Below are 14695 nucleotides of genomic sequence, written 5' to 3'. Positions count from 1 at the left end.
TATATGTAATCATGGATGCATAATATACATTACGATAAATTGCACTGGTAGTCCAAAATATTTTATAAATATTTTATTATGGTCTAAAAAGTTTTTTTCGCTACATGATGGTACAAAATATTTCAAAGTTGTTTCATGATGGTACAAACCGTCAACTCGAGTTTGACGCCGTCAAACCGACACTGACGTGGCTACTACGTGTCACCTCTTTGTTGACCATGGCCGAAAAATTTTAAATAATTCTAAAAATATAAAATTTTTAAAACTTTTAAAAATAATTCTAAAAATAATTTTAAAACTTTTAAAACTTTTAAAAATAATTTTTATTATTTTAAGTTAATTTTTTTAAATATTAAATTAAAAATTATTTTATAAAAATAAATAAATAAAATTTAATTTTTTTAAAAAATGTTAAAATAAATAAAAAATTTTAAAAATTTAAAATTTAAAATATATATTTATATTTTTTTCTAAATTTTTACTCTTTTTTGTATTTTTTGTATTATTTTTTGGACTTTTTTGGACTTTTTAAAATTTTATTTTCTCTTAAATGACGTGGCACACTATAATTAGTTTCACGTAACAAAAATGACATATAGGACGCTTCACGTCAGCAAAATATTAACGGCGTTAGGGTCAATTGACGGTTTGTACTATCATGAAACAACTTTGAAACATTTTGTACCATTATTTAACGAAAAAAAATTTAAACCATAATAAAATATTTGTAAATATAATGGATCATCAGTGCAATTTATTCAATATATTATGAGAAATGCCTCTGGCCATACAGATACCAAGATAATTGGGAACAGTCGAGTCCTGTCTGTCTTGTCCTGTCCTGTCTTGTTCTCGTGTTGCAAGCAATAAATTCCATCCCCATTTCCGTGTCCATTTCATTGATGATATACAGATGTCATGTCATGTACTGGTAGTAAGGGTAGGCTAGTGTTAACTGGTACTTGTAGCAGTGCATGATCGATGATCAGTTGTGGTTGGGAAGGATTGGGAGGCGGTGGTGCGGTGTCTTGCGTGGTTTGGTTACGACTTTTTTGGTGGGAAGGCCTTTTCTTTTTTCTTTCTGAATGGTAATTACTGGTGGGCAGGCCAAAGAAAACTCTTTTACTTTATAATATATAATAAACAATGTGTGTGTCTGAGGCTCACAATTGGGGGAGGAGAGAGAGAGAGAGAGAGAGAGAGAAATGAAAAAAAAAAAAAATCTAACGTCGAGGCTCATCACGAGTTTGCCAGCAAGTAATAAAAATATCTGCCATGCCATACCATGCCATGCCCGTCCACCCAATATCTTTAAAGTTCCGTCGCGTCACGGCCCTCCCCAATTCCATTCCCTTTCCATTATAAATTGCCAGTTGGTTAGCTCCTTCCATAATCCCTGCATGCGCATTTGCTAATGCTCTAAATAATGCTCCTCCTCCGCCTCATTCCTCCTATAAGTATTAACAAAGATAATAATAAAAAAGAACAACACAGAACAAATTAACATACAACCCTCCCCACCCATCCCACCCACTAAATTGCACGTCAAATTCGAATTCCCATGACCATCCTCATTTCTCATCACTTGGCTCCCAGCCTAGTCCTCCTCCTCCTTTCCTTGCTAATTACCTTCTCTTCTTATTCATCACCATTCCACTCCCCGCTCGCCGCCCGGCCTACTGATATCGAGAGAGACATCACCCTTACGGCCTCCCCCGAAGCTGAAGATATGTCGTCCACTGGCCCCAGCAGCAGCTCCACTGGCAGTCCTTCACCATCAGGTGCTACCGGCTCTGCCCATGGCCCCAACTGGGACTACAGCTGGGGTTGGGGTTCTAGCCCTGGAAGTGGTTGGGGATATGGGTCTGGCTCTGGTCGCTCCCCCACTGGATTTGGTCGGGGATTTGGTTATGGCTTTGGCTACGGGACGGGATCAGGCTCTGGCTCTGGCTTTGGCTATGGTTCTGGAGGCGGTGGGGGGGCTCATGGTGGAGGTGGAGGTTATGGCTTCGGGAGGGGTCCCGGCCGTGGCTCTGGATCAGATGGCAGGTCAGGAACACCTGCTGGCCATGGTTAATTAAATTAATGGAAAGCGCCGGGCATAAATCTATCTAATCTAATACAAATATATATGCAGGTTGGTTTTCCCTCTGTCCATCTTCTAGCTGGCTATATATACATACTCTACGGGCTTTATACACAATTAATGATGATGTATTTCATGCATGTATCATTACTGTAGAGGAATAGATAGGATCCTCTCATCCATCAGCTTGATGATATTTATATGCTGGATATAACATAGATGCAAACATACATACGATATCACACATAAAATATAAAATGGTAGAAATAATGTCATTGTATGTGGTTTCGGATGATATGATTGAACAAAATAATACTTGTAGTTTAATTTTGTATATTGTATGAGCTCTTTTATACGTTCTGAGTTGCAGGGTCAATCAATCGCCTTGATGCTAGTTTTAAAACTAGAAACTATACACCGCAAGCTTATTTTCATATCAGGAAAGTATGATAGTTAACAAATCCAAATTACCGATATAGTTTCATTATGCAAGTCCCACTTAGAGGGCGAGTTTAATTTTAAATCTAAATTTACTTTTACTTCTGAGCGTAATGCAGGTTATACTCTAATATAAATAGAGCTCAAAGAACGTGAAAATTTGTACTAAGTACAATATGAACAAGAAAATAGATTAATTGCGGCCAAATATCGAGCACGATTTTGCTTTGCTAATTAATTGTTAGGCTAAAAAGTAAAATGCATTGAAATGAACTCTCTCTCTCTCTCTCTCTCTCTCAAGTCTCAACGGTACATCCTACCAACACGACCAGGGGAACCGCAATAACAATTCTTCCTCGTCAAGTTGCCATTTGAGGGACGCCCTTGACCGATCTTACAGTTATAGTTCAATAGTTAGCTCTTGCAGCGCATTATGTCTTCGATGGCAAAAAGCATTATGTGAGCCATCTTAATATCGCCGTGATCATGGAGGACTTTCTGCGGGTAGAGATCCGGAGTGCAACTGTGGTTGATGAACCTCGCAATATTCCCACACTCTTTCGCGTCAATCGTGAATTCTTCTACTTCTAGCTTGCTGCAACTCCTGCATTCGATTTGATCATCGGTTGGTTTCCCTATATCAAATAGCTACTCATTCTTGGGGCCACATTGTCCAATCACGTTTTGTGATATTTTCTAATTTTCTAGTAAACTAGACAACAGCAATCTATGTCTTTCTATCGAGACTATATCATAATTAATTAGGTCTACCAAAAAAAAAAGACTACAATATTCAGGGTGAATTATTAGTAGAGACTAACAAAAAGTATTATCCCTATATGTTGAAAATCTCTCTCTCTTCCTTTTTCTTTTTCTTTTTTTGGTGAAGCATATGGTTAAATTACTCATACATGGTATGCTCTTTATTCAATAAATTACCTAATCTGCCTTCAATTGGGGTTAATTTGACTTTTTAAGAATAAGTTACGGCAGTAACGTATGCTCTCACTTGATAACCAAGAGGATCTAGATTCGTTACCAATGCCCATTTATTAGCTATTAAAATTTATATTTTATTGCACTAGATCCACGTGCCTCCGTCGTAAAAAAAAAAAAAGAATAAGCTAGGGCAACAAGAAAATCAATGGGATCAAATGCCATGGATTTAGCTAATATTTCGGGACATATAATTGTTTGGTTTTAGAGTAGGATAGTTACTCAACTCTTATTTATTTTGTGAAATAAGAAAAGATAAAAAAATATTATCGTAAGTGTTGATAAATTTATGGATGTGTGCAAATATATATAAGTATATGGTGAATTTATTATTAAATAATTGATTATAAAAATAATAGGAAAGAAATACGAGTGAGAAATTATTAATAAATAGGAGAAAATGACAAAACATTAATGATCGTAGTATTGAATTTGATGAATGATAGAGTTAACTTGGATGGAGTAGTGATTTTATTTGAAAAACAAACCCAAGCTTAGCCATCGATACTTTACTGCCTACCCAACCTGCCTAATTAATTAATATATGTACCCTGATTAGGAATATCCGGCAAAGGCAATTACATCAGTGTCCTGAGAAGCGCTACTTTGTATTGGACTTCCATTAATAGTTAACTGGACTAGAAGAGAAAATTTACAGAGTAGCACTAGGTTAAATCAGTAAGATTATCCATTATAGGCATTTGAAGTAGGCTCTACGAGCCTGTATGATGAGAAGCCTTCATTCATGTGATGTTAGTTTGCCACGTACAATTTTTTAGCAATTCTTCAATTTCTGAATGTGTGTCTTTTTATTTATCTTCTTTAATTTAATAACCCATCGAAAGTAATTAATAAAAAAATTATAAAACGTGAGAGACGAGCATAAATTTATTAGTATCGTAGTGGTAGAAACATGGTTAGTTGTGTTAATTGTCTAGTGTTCAAAACTTTCCATTCTACTTTTCTTATTTTTATTATGCTTTTTTAAAATTTTTTTAGAAAAAAGACATTTTTAATATGGACTTGACACCGTTAATCTTACTTACGTGGTAATTTATTAGTGTTTGCAAATTAAAATTATTTAAAAAGTAATAGAAAAATAAGAAATTAAAATAAAATAAATTAATTAAACCTTAAAAAATAACGCTAAGGAGCTGGATAGTCACCGAGAGGCCAGAGGGGGACCGGAATAAGGGCTCCCCTTCTGGGCCCTTGCAAAGTGATACATATATCATATGTCCAATATGTTATATGGATATAGAACTTTTAAGATAATACTTGCAATTATGTAACTCATATCTCTACAAAATATATAAATTATCATATTTTTATAATATTTAATATAACTATTCATATGGAAAGTTGTATTGGATTTAGCATTATACCGTAGATTGTTTCTAAATAAAATTTCTATGTAAGGGTTTTCGCCCTCCACTATCACCGAAAAAAAAACTTTCTATGAAAAACTAAATAAAACCATCTATATAAATATATTACAAATAAATTTAAAAGTTTCTACTAAAAAAAGAATTAACATATAATAATAACAAATCTATATTCTCAATCAATGTTACATATACTAATATATGATATTACATATAAGCCATAAACATAATACGTCATAGAAACATAAAGATCTTATTTATTTACGATAAATTAACCAAAAAAAATACAAGCAGTACGGGGCTCAAGTCTAATTAATAAAAATTATGAGATCTTATTCACATATTTCACGGTTCATGGTACTTTCTCCTTCATATAAGAAGACAAGATTATTGAAAAAAAAAAACTCCTCGAAGAGAGAGAAATTGAATAAAATTCTTATATTTTGTTGAATCTATATGATCGTAAAATGAATAAATCACCAACGTGGATTGGTTCAAATTTTCGGCGTTTATTTCCTTTAAACAATGTCTCAAGTTCGAGTATTGTGAATGAAGAAAATTAACGTTGTGAGAGCTTTACCCTTTAATGGGCCATCTCGACTAGACTGAATTAGTCGAGATCCAATTAGATTTTCAGATAACAGGATTCACACTGAAGAAAAAAAATGGAAAAGAATGAACAAATCCACTGATATCGAGAGAAATTGATATGTCTAAAGCAAAATTGACGATCAATTAGAAGTCTAACATTGGTGATCAAAAGGTAACTAGCTAGAGTCGCGTATTTGTAATCAATAGCAGATAAGGTTTTACTCCCCATTATCGGCCATGATTAATGCTATACGCATGTACTGTCCATTTCATTTAACACATCTTCTATATTATATTTATTAATTCCGCTTACTCTCACAAAATTCTTCCTTTCGTGCAATGAGATATTTCCATATAAGCGTATAGAACGAACCCTCAACTCATGGTTGTTCATTCTTCAAGTTTCTCCATTAATCTTTACTTAGGCTTTTTTTTTCTTTTTCTTTTTTAAGATTTCTGTAATGTTTTATAATTTTATTGGATATATTTTTCCAATAAGACTTTTATAATTTTATTTAAAGATATTAATTAATAAAACTACTCTCAATATATTCTATTTATATCTTATCTGTTGCATTATAAGTTTCACGAATTCAACAATCCATCTATTATATATTTAATTCAAACTCTTAGGTATCATGCGATGAGAGACTTCCATTCTTTTAGTGAGAGCATGTCACATAAACATCTTAGGTGAATTCTTGCTTCCTAGTTGATTGTCTATTCTATTCTCCTTATTGAATGCCCTACACAAAACTTTATCAAATTTATTGAAATTCAAATAATCTAATTAAAATTTCCACAACCCATATCTCTCTATATATTTGCGTGTATATATATTAGTTCCGCCTTCTGAAATTAGAAAACATGTCATCATTCAATAATAGTTTTTTTGGTGACAGAAACACAATATTTTTCGGTGACAATGTCTTTAACTAAAAGAAATGCATAAGCATAATAAATAAAATTTAATAAACTATAAATATATAAATTATATCTATACACGTTTCTTTTGAGATTTTTATTCATAGTTTAACTATACAATCATAAAGTGTGGAACTCATGAAGAATTTAAAATACTTTGAAGCAAACTGATAAGAGCATATACAAAAATTATGCCTTTATACATCCTCAGCACATTATGGAATATCTATTAGTATTTTTGTCACTATTAGGATTACATATATAGATATGCAAAGATTCCAATAATCAATATAATATTATATTTGAAATAAATGTGATGCATGTAGGCTTTCATCTCTTAAATAGATATTCATGAATTTGAGTCTACAATACAACTATTTAAAAATCTCGAAATACATTATCTATAACATATAATATTATTACATTATCCAGTAAGTGTGATGGTACTACTATTATATATTTATAATTAATTAATTATGCATAAAATACAATAGAAAAGAAGTAAGGCTTATCATATAATCTATCGTACTAATTTAGACGTATTCTTAATTTTCTCACATATTACTTGCTCCCCTTCATCAGTGGTAAATTCGTTAATATAATTTATCAAGTATCAACTGAAAAACTATTGACTGTATTTCTAAAATATATTCATACAATATTTGCTAATATATATAAAAATATGGCCCGCGAAATGCGCAGACAAGAAGATTAGTAGCAATTAAAAATACAAAATACAAAATATTGCGCAATGCTCGGGCTACATTATACATTATCATAATACAAGGATGTGTGGACACCACTAATCATTAACTACCTGAGAACTACCATTCATTTTCATTTCATTTCACTTCACACAATTGCAACAAAATTTATCAGTGCACAGCACTCACGAAAATTAATTAATGGCCATATACTATTCTGGTGGTGGAAAATGAAAATGATATTCAACTGCATCTCGGATTATTGCCCAATTCAGCAAAACCCACTCAAAGCCCCTCTAATTGGCTACTCAACTGATCTCTTGTTTCTATGGAATCTTGACGTGTAGCCCTTTTGAGCTCGTGAAAAAATAAAAAAGCATCACATATGTTCGGCATTTCGCGATATTACACCCCATCCCTTTCCTTGGGTCTTGAAGATCTCCAGATCAAAAGCTATGCCCTGCTGGCCAACTCTATTATGGCAATCCGAGGAGCACTTACACAAAGGGCCGCATCCAAACTTGCTCTCTGAATGCACCCTCCAGGATTAAACACGATATCCCATCCTCCACCATTGCCGCTGCTAGAACACGAGTTCCTCCCATTCTCACATCCACCACCACCAATGCAATCACAACACCTCGAGCCAAACTTGCTTTGCTCTGCTGCAGGGTAGATCATTTCAACTATATAGTTGAAACTGGGAGGTTCCTCTATATCTACCGAGTTGACTGCACGAATCGGCAGCTTCTCCCTCCCACCCGATATGTCTTGAGCACAGACAATCTCCTTGCGGCCTGGAGGAACAATCATTAATGCACTGATATCTGAAGTGTTGTCATAATTATTGGCTGGGGTGTATCTCGATGACGATGGGCATCCCCCGGACAATATCCTAACCAGTTTGAATTTGTATATGAGCTTTCCGGTGGGTCCACGCTCTTGCCACATGTCAACCACATGTAACAAGCCGTCGTACACATACTTGAGATGCGAAAATCTTGTATGACTACCACACGAGATTTGCCAGACATGCTTCCTCAGCGGCCTCTTACAACGACGGACCACTCGCAGTGTTTCTCTCATCCATGCTATTCCTTAGAGCAAGGTTTCCCTAAGCGTCTGGTCTTTAATTTCCCCACTAATCCTAGAAACTTTGTGTGTCTATGAATGAGAAGCCTTACCCATATTGGGCAGACATATGATATATATATATATATATATATATATACACATACATAATTAAAACATAATCCTCTAATGTGAAGATATCATATTTATATCCCTAATACTCCTCCTCAATCTGTTGAAGATGTAGCCACTGACAAATTGCCTTGATGAAACTAAAAAATAGACAAAGATACAGTCTTGGTAAGTAAGTCCTAGCCATACATGAGGTGACTGACATCGATGTGGACTGTATTTCCTACTCTTTCCTAGAAAGCTGGATTACCAAATTTCACCAGCCAAATAAAAGATTTAGGACTAATATAGAAAAAGAGCTAAAAGTTGAGGACCAAATCTGAACTTTCTCCCTTTATTTTATTAGGGATATAACTTTTCTTCAGCTTTTTTTTTTTTTGGTGTATTCCTCAGCTTTTGTAATAGTAGAGAAGAGAAGAAAATAATAATAATAAGAAATATATGGGAAACCAACATAATTAATTCCTTCCTATAGTAAAGATGTGGTGAAACTCAATGAATCAATAAGTTGAAACTGCAACCTTTGGTGATCGATTCACCAATCACTCCTCCTGTGGGTAGTTGTCATTGATTGATCTATGTTTATATAGACATAGATCCGGCCTTTGTGGAAAGCTATATATCTGAGCTCACAGAAGACAAGACTAGCTAGTCATGTAGTAAGCGATAGGAGCTAAACAGTGGGCCTACAAGTCCTAGAAAGGCTGAGACAAGTCCTAGGAGCAGCTTGCGGCCGGCTACAGCTTGGATGGAGAATGCACTTGAAGCAGGGATGGACGGGTTGTTGTTCTTGGAGGAAGACCCAGGGAGGGCACTGGGAGATCCTGGCTCTGCCATAGGCGCGCCTGCAGCAGTTGAGTTGGCCTGGCTGCTCTCAACGTTCACCTGAAGCTTCATTCCACCGAGGCAGTACAATCTGTTTCCAGAGATGAAGTACCAGGGCCCTGGTCTCGTAAGAGGAACCGTCGTGTTGCCATTTGAGAATGTCTGAAGGGCGTTTGTGGCAGAGCAGTTATCGAAACTGTCCTTGTTCACTTCTTCCACACTGTTTGATGTCGAGTACTGGAACACTATATATATCAAGAACACACATATCCAGACATGAGATCTTAATTATTAGAGCAATATCTATCATCATCAGTACCCGTTGCTGAAATTACTTATTAGGACGAATATATGTATATGATCGATGAAATATATTAACACGCATGATGATTAATTAACTCGTGAGGAAAAACAAATTAAATGCACTCACCAAGAACGTCTCCCACGTTGAAAGTCTTGTCATTTGTCCATGTATCGAGATCGGTGCTGATGTCCCACCCGGAAGTATCCCCGACCATATAAGTTGTTGCGTCGCACTTGCAGGTCAGGGCTAGCAAGCCGATCAAGGCGACAAGAAGAGAGAATGAAGTGACGTTTAGAAGCTTTGTCATTTTATATGCGGGAGGGAGGTTAATTTTCGTACCCGGGTTTTTTGAGAGAGAGAGAGCCTTCTTGGACAATGTAGGATATATATGCTGATCATATATATATACACACACACACACACACACATATACACGTGTATATATAAAGCAGGTATTATATTTTTTGGGGCTATGCAATTAAAATTAGATGACCTAATTTCTTTAAGCCATACCTGAACTTTTGTCCTATTTTGATTTCCTATGCAAATTAATCGATTAATTGATGACTAATTAGAGATTGACTCTGGGGGATCTATATATATATATATATATGTATGTATGAAATTGCTTAAGAAGCTGGGGATCCCCCGCAGTTGGTGAAGATAGGGTAAGGCAGTTAAGCGTCTCCCAACTCCCTCCCTGCCTCCCTCCCTCGTTCCCACCGAGACTGATTCATTGATGTTTCTTGTTTGACTCGGACTGCCACTGCAATCATCTTCTTTGATGATGATGATGATGACTGACCCCGCCACCACCCCCAAGACCAACATACATGTCTATATAATCTACATATGAAGGAGGGAGTAAGCCCATCATGCATGCCCGTGGTCATGGAGGAGATTCGCCGTACGTCTTGGGGCTGGGTTTTGTATCATTAAGCTCCGGCAAGATAACTTCCGGGCTCATAATTCTATCTGATCGTCCTTCTGTGACTGTGGGCTCACGCTCCTGTAGTCACCCAAATCCATATGAACTCATTAGCATTGCACGGTGTTAACACAGCTCTGGCTGCAGCTCTGCATTTCTCCGGTAACTGCCGTTGCTGTTGCTTGTTAAGTACCGATCGATAAAGGGAACCATATACGTGGAAAACTGAAAAATATATATTGGGTTGCCATGCGCATGGACCGGCAAGGCGATTCGAAGATTAGAAGAAATAACTTCAGTTAACTGCTGTACAAGCATGCATGCATACGCCATAGCCCCCAATGAACTCCCGCAATGTACATTGCAAAATCCTCTCATTATTCTGTCCGTCTTCAAAAACATCAGTGTACTCTGTTACTTACCTACAACCTATTGTATCTCAGGGGAAAAAAAAATCGCGAAAATGTAATCCGGGAAAGAGGTTGGAAGAAAGACAGCTTATATCAGTTTACTCGGATAGTTCCAGCCTGTGTGGGAGAAGACAACTGATCTTTTTCAGGGTCTCGAGGCTGCCCCAATTTGAGACCTATATCGTCCTTCTCTGTTAATGATGAAACTCGAGCTACTCTCTGAGAAGCAACGGTGCTTGGATTTGAACGTGGGGATGGAATGCCTGATGGGTGGGCAAGCAGGAGCTGTGAACATGTCCCAAAGTTTCCATGAACTTTAGGTATACGATTAGTACATTCTCCTGGAAAACTTGTCACCGGAAAATATGCCGTAGAGGGATATACTCTAGCTGCCGGGAATCCCTGCAGTGTTCCGGGGATACCCATCTGCAAAAGTTGAAAGGATACAAGAAATGTTGTATATATGAGAAGAAAGATCGCAATGAGTTCCGACTTTAAGCTTTGTCAGTAATAAGCTAATTAAAGCAGCTGATGATCCTCTCCTATATATATGTGATCAATAACCTTTAAATTTGCACTTTCTTCCTTCCGTTAGACAAGTTTAAGTGATCAGCTAAGCTATAACCTTCTTTTCTGGACATAGATGGACTCACCATGAAGGAGATGCCGGAAGGTGCCGCTACAGGGAGGAGTGGTTGGGGATCCAAGCAAAGAGCTGGAAACTTGTCCATAACCTGTGCTTTGGTACTCATTGCCTGCATTATCGTTCAGAGCCATACATAATTAAGGAGGATGGATGAGCAAGTTCTTTAATCTCTGGATATACAAACAGAGTAACCATTTTGATGGATTTATTTACTCACTGGAGTCGAGACCTTTGGATGGAGAGCAGATGGAGAGGGAGAGGGAATGTCCTGTATGTTAAAAACAGATAAGCATCAAAATTTAAGCACAGATATATGTTCATCTATTTATTTTCTTTGTATCTCAAAGATATAATTTTAATTAAGTCTGGGCAGAAGGATTTCATCTCGCCTGTGGCTTTGATGCGATTTCAGGTTTTTCATCAGAAGGCGAAATACATAATAAATCCTGTGGAGCTGGACGCTGCAATCACGATTGAGAAGGATTTATATGATTAGCTGATCCTAGTGTATATATGTATATAGTCCAGGATGATGTTCCGACATGCTCCAAATGCAATGTAGGCCCAACCAAATACGCATGCATGGTATCAATACCCAGAGGACATTTTAATTAATCAGAGAGCAGGGAGGGGAGTACCTACCGGCTCTTCGAAACGCATGTCAAAGAGGCTCGATCTGCGCTTCTTTTTATCTTGGGAGGTCTGCCTTAGGAAGTACTTCTGGGCATGACTGGCGACCTGAGTCGGGGTCTTGGTAGTTACAAATTTCTTGGAGATTGCTCTCCAGTTCCCTTTTCCTAGTTTTTTCAGTCCTGCTAAGAACGTCCTGTGTTCTTCCTCTGTCCACGGTTTCCCTGCAAAAGACACGCACACGCACACACGTTATATACGTAATATGACGTCCTAGTCCTAGTCCTACCTCAAATAATTAATACATATATATATAATTTAAATATATGACCTGCCATGTCGCTAGCTAGGCAGATATCTATATATATGAGATTGAATTGAAGATGATCGATCACTGCGAAGGAAGGCAGGTAGGTGGGCACCTAATAATAATTACCTCGCTTCCTCGCATGAGAGGATTTGGCTCGTTTGGAGGAGTGGATGGGGCCGTCAGAGAGGTAACCGGCTTCATCAACGTCAAAGTGATGAGTAGTAGTAGTGTCAAGGTTGGAGCTGGATATGAGATTGTCCATGCTGAAGCTCTTCTTCATGGGAGCGTGGGACGTTTCGGCTATGGTGACCCCGAACAGCTTGATAGTGCTGCACCCTGCAGATTTGGAATTGCAAGTCCTTGAATTGTGACCATTGCCTCCACATTGTGAACACTTCCATGCTGAATCTTTCACCATATTTGAATACGAAATGTGAGGATGCAATCAGATCGGATAGGATCGGATCTCTCCTCTTCCGAAAATTGACAACTGAGGAGAGCCAGAGAGCATGAATGGTGCAATGATAATAATAAGAAGCAGCAGCAGCAGAGCAAAGAATGAATGGAGAGATAAAGTGGGCTAGCTTTTCTCTTTGTTGGACTATTTGGAATTGATAGGGGATGGTCTTAGATAGGATGGAATGGGGTTTAAGCACACGTTTTCCATTCCCTATATATATATATATATATATATATATGTTACTATTTATTGTTTAAGATGGATCTTTTAACCCGAGTTTTTGGGATCACAAGAAATTTGTATTTGAAATAGTGTTGCGATGTGGCAGCTTCTAGCTAAGCTACCCCCATTTTCTTTCTTCTTCTTTCTTTTTTTTTAACTAGAGATTTGATTTGCTGTTTGGTCATGTTTTTATTTAGAAAAGAGCTTTTTTTTGGCTCCTCGCCCCATTACATTTACAAATCACAGGTAGAGAAATGGAAAAAAATAGAATATAAAAAAAAATGCAAAGTGATTGTGGAATTTCCTATCTTTACTCCGTTCCTAGGGAATAAGCTGCTAAATTAATTAATTGAATCTGACAAGATATTTCTCTCCGAGTCGTCTACTAGTTTTAGCAGTTTTTAGCTGGATTCTGGTTGTTGTTTTCAATGATTTTTTGCAAGCTGGTGGTGTTCTCATAATCAGTTGGAAAGCTCCCTCCCCCTTTCCTAAATATATCTGAACTGATACCCAAATTAAATCGTATTTCTATCTGGCCACCCTTTCATTTTTGACTGACCCCAGTGACTGACCCCCGACCCAAGAGAAAAAAAAAAAGAGCACTATATATGTAGACCGAAAAAAGAAAAAGAAAAAAGAAAGAGAGAGAGAGAGAGATCTATTACCTGAACTATATAGGTATAATGCTAAAATATAGCATAACCCTATTAACTGAACCCCAAAAGTTTCATAGCTTTTTGAATAATATAAGGGCCTGGAAACATATCTTAATTTAGATAAAATAAAAATTCTTCATCTAATCTACCTAAAAAAGAAAAAAATTCTTCATCTAAACATGTATATGTTCCTTACAAGACCGAAATTAATAGAAATAGATAGATAGCTTTTGTAGCAGATTCAACCGGTGGGTCAATAAGCAAAAGCTTCTTATTAATGCAATGACATGGAAAACTATCCGGTTTTGTATTTGTTGGACGTTGAATATCAGAAACTCTACCATATCCAATCAAAAGCTCCTTTTCTTTTTATTTTTATTTTGCTGGAAATTCTTACGAGCAATTTTTAAAAATTGAAGCTTCAGTTGTTTTTATTAAGATTCTTTTTGTATATTGATAAATAATTTGAAAATCATACTAGTAAAAAATACATATATATATTTTCTCAAAGAGCTTATGTAAAGATTAATGAGAAAACCAAAAAGATTACTATTAAAAAAAAGATAAAAGGACTTAACTAATTAATTACAGGACTTCAAGGATAATATTATATATTATATAAAAAATGAAAAGAATAATTTTATTTGTTACAACTTCTCTTCAGGGGAAAATAATTTGATATAAATTAACATTGATACTTTTTGCATGGAAAATTATATAAGATTTAGAAAACAAGGCACTAGTTTAGGGAAATAAAGGTTGAACCCCTAGACCCAATCCAAATTGATAGTAATCTACAATGTATGTTTTTCTATTGTATAATTACATTGGAACGCTAGTCATGTATCTCATGTAAGAGATGTAATTAACTATTACCAGCAGTGAAGACATAATTATATTGGAGTAAAATTAATGTATGGTTGATTGCTTGAGAATTATCATGCGATTAATTTTGAGTGGCTGATGTTGCTAAATGC

The 14695-nt window shown here is 36.1% G+C and overlaps 4 protein-coding genes across 4 annotated transcripts; 1 reads left to right on the top strand and 3 right to left on the bottom strand.

Annotated features, from left to right (window-relative positions):
* The first annotated feature begins 1219 nt into the window (after positions 1 to 1219).
* Positions 1220 to 2420, top strand: LOC116194444 (putative glycine-rich cell wall structural protein 1). Its single transcript, XM_031523253.1, has 2 exons — positions 1220 to 2049; positions 2138 to 2420. Exons 1-2 carry the CDS (start codon positions 1562 to 1564, stop codon positions 2163 to 2165), a joined length of 516 nt encoding a protein of 171 aa, XP_031379113.1. The 5' UTR covers positions 1220 to 1561; the 3' UTR covers positions 2166 to 2420.
* A 3-nt stretch (positions 2421 to 2423) lies between these two features.
* LOC116194070 (histone-lysine N-methyltransferase, H3 lysine-9 specific SUVH5-like) lies at positions 2424 to 8428 on the bottom strand. The gene is made up of 2 exons (XM_031522783.1): positions 7597 to 8428; positions 2424 to 3128 (listed from the first exon to the last, which is right to left on the bottom strand). Exons 1-2 carry the CDS (start codon positions 8208 to 8210, stop codon positions 2939 to 2941), a joined length of 804 nt encoding a protein of 267 aa, XP_031378643.1. The 5' UTR covers positions 8211 to 8428; the 3' UTR covers positions 2424 to 2938.
* A 339-nt stretch (positions 8429 to 8767) lies between these two features.
* On the bottom strand, positions 8768 to 9831 carry LOC116194443 (mavicyanin). The gene is made up of 2 exons (XM_031523252.1): positions 9583 to 9831; positions 8768 to 9397 (listed from the first exon to the last, which is right to left on the bottom strand). Exons 1-2 carry the CDS (start codon positions 9761 to 9763, stop codon positions 8976 to 8978), a joined length of 603 nt encoding a protein of 200 aa, XP_031379112.1. The 5' UTR covers positions 9764 to 9831; the 3' UTR covers positions 8768 to 8975.
* A 910-nt stretch (positions 9832 to 10741) lies between these two features.
* LOC116197221 (probable transcription factor At5g61620) lies at positions 10742 to 13027 on the bottom strand. Its single transcript, XM_031527295.1, has 5 exons — positions 12507 to 13027; positions 12083 to 12294; positions 11658 to 11901; positions 11448 to 11549; positions 10742 to 11220 (listed from the first exon to the last, which is right to left on the bottom strand). Exons 1-3 carry the CDS (start codon positions 12796 to 12798, stop codon positions 11821 to 11823), a joined length of 585 nt encoding a protein of 194 aa, XP_031383155.1. The 5' UTR covers positions 12799 to 13027; the 3' UTR covers positions 10742 to 11220; positions 11448 to 11549; positions 11658 to 11820.
* Between the last annotated feature and the right edge of the window lie 1668 nt (positions 13028 to 14695).

This window comes from Punica granatum, chromosome 2 (assembly GCF_007655135.1).
Source record: "Punica granatum isolate Tunisia-2019 chromosome 2, ASM765513v2, whole genome shotgun sequence".
Lineage (NCBI taxonomy): Eukaryota > Viridiplantae > Streptophyta > Magnoliopsida > Myrtales > Lythraceae > Punica > Punica granatum.
Note: the sequence above shows the minus strand (reverse complement) of the source record. Positions and strands in the feature narration are given on the sequence as shown.

What these genes read in the sequence shown, in the direction of transcription:
- LOC116194443 (XM_031523252.1), bottom strand. Translation starts at nt 9,763, where the DNA reads ATGACAAAGCTTCTAAACGTCACTTCATTCTCTCTTCTTGTCGCCTTG. An exon ending in CAACGTGGGAGACGTTCTTG is followed by an intron (nt 9,398 to 9,582) that starts GTGAGTGCATTT and finishes TGATATATATAG; the next exon opens with TGTTCCAGTACTCGACATCA.
- LOC116194070 (XM_031522783.1), bottom strand. Translation starts at nt 8,210, where the DNA reads ATGAGAGAAACACTGCGAGTGGTCCGTCGTTGTAAGAGGCCGCTGAGG. An exon ending in CCTCGGATTGCCATAATAGA is followed by an intron (nt 3,129 to 7,596) that starts GTTGGCCAGCAG and finishes AATCGAATGCAG; the next exon opens with GAGTTGCAGCAAGCTAGAAG.
- LOC116194444 (XM_031523253.1), top strand. Translation starts at nt 1,562, where the DNA reads ATGACCATCCTCATTTCTCATCACTTGGCTCCCAGCCTAGTCCTCCTC. An exon ending in GGCTCTGGATCAGATGGCAG is followed by an intron (nt 2,050 to 2,137) that starts GTCAGGAACACC and finishes ATATATATGCAG; the next exon opens with GTTGGTTTTCCCTCTGTCCA.
- LOC116197221 (XM_031527295.1), bottom strand. Translation starts at nt 12,798, where the DNA reads ATGGTGAAAGATTCAGCATGGAAGTGTTCACAATGTGGAGGCAATGGT. An exon ending in CTCTCATGCGAGGAAGCGAG is followed by an intron (nt 12,295 to 12,506) that starts GTAATTATTATT and finishes TGTCTTTTGCAG; the next exon opens with GGAAACCGTGGACAGAGGAA. An exon ending in ACATGCGTTTCGAAGAGCCG is followed by an intron (nt 11,902 to 12,082) that starts GTAGGTACTCCC and finishes TCGTGATTGCAG; the next exon opens with CGTCCAGCTCCACAGGATTT.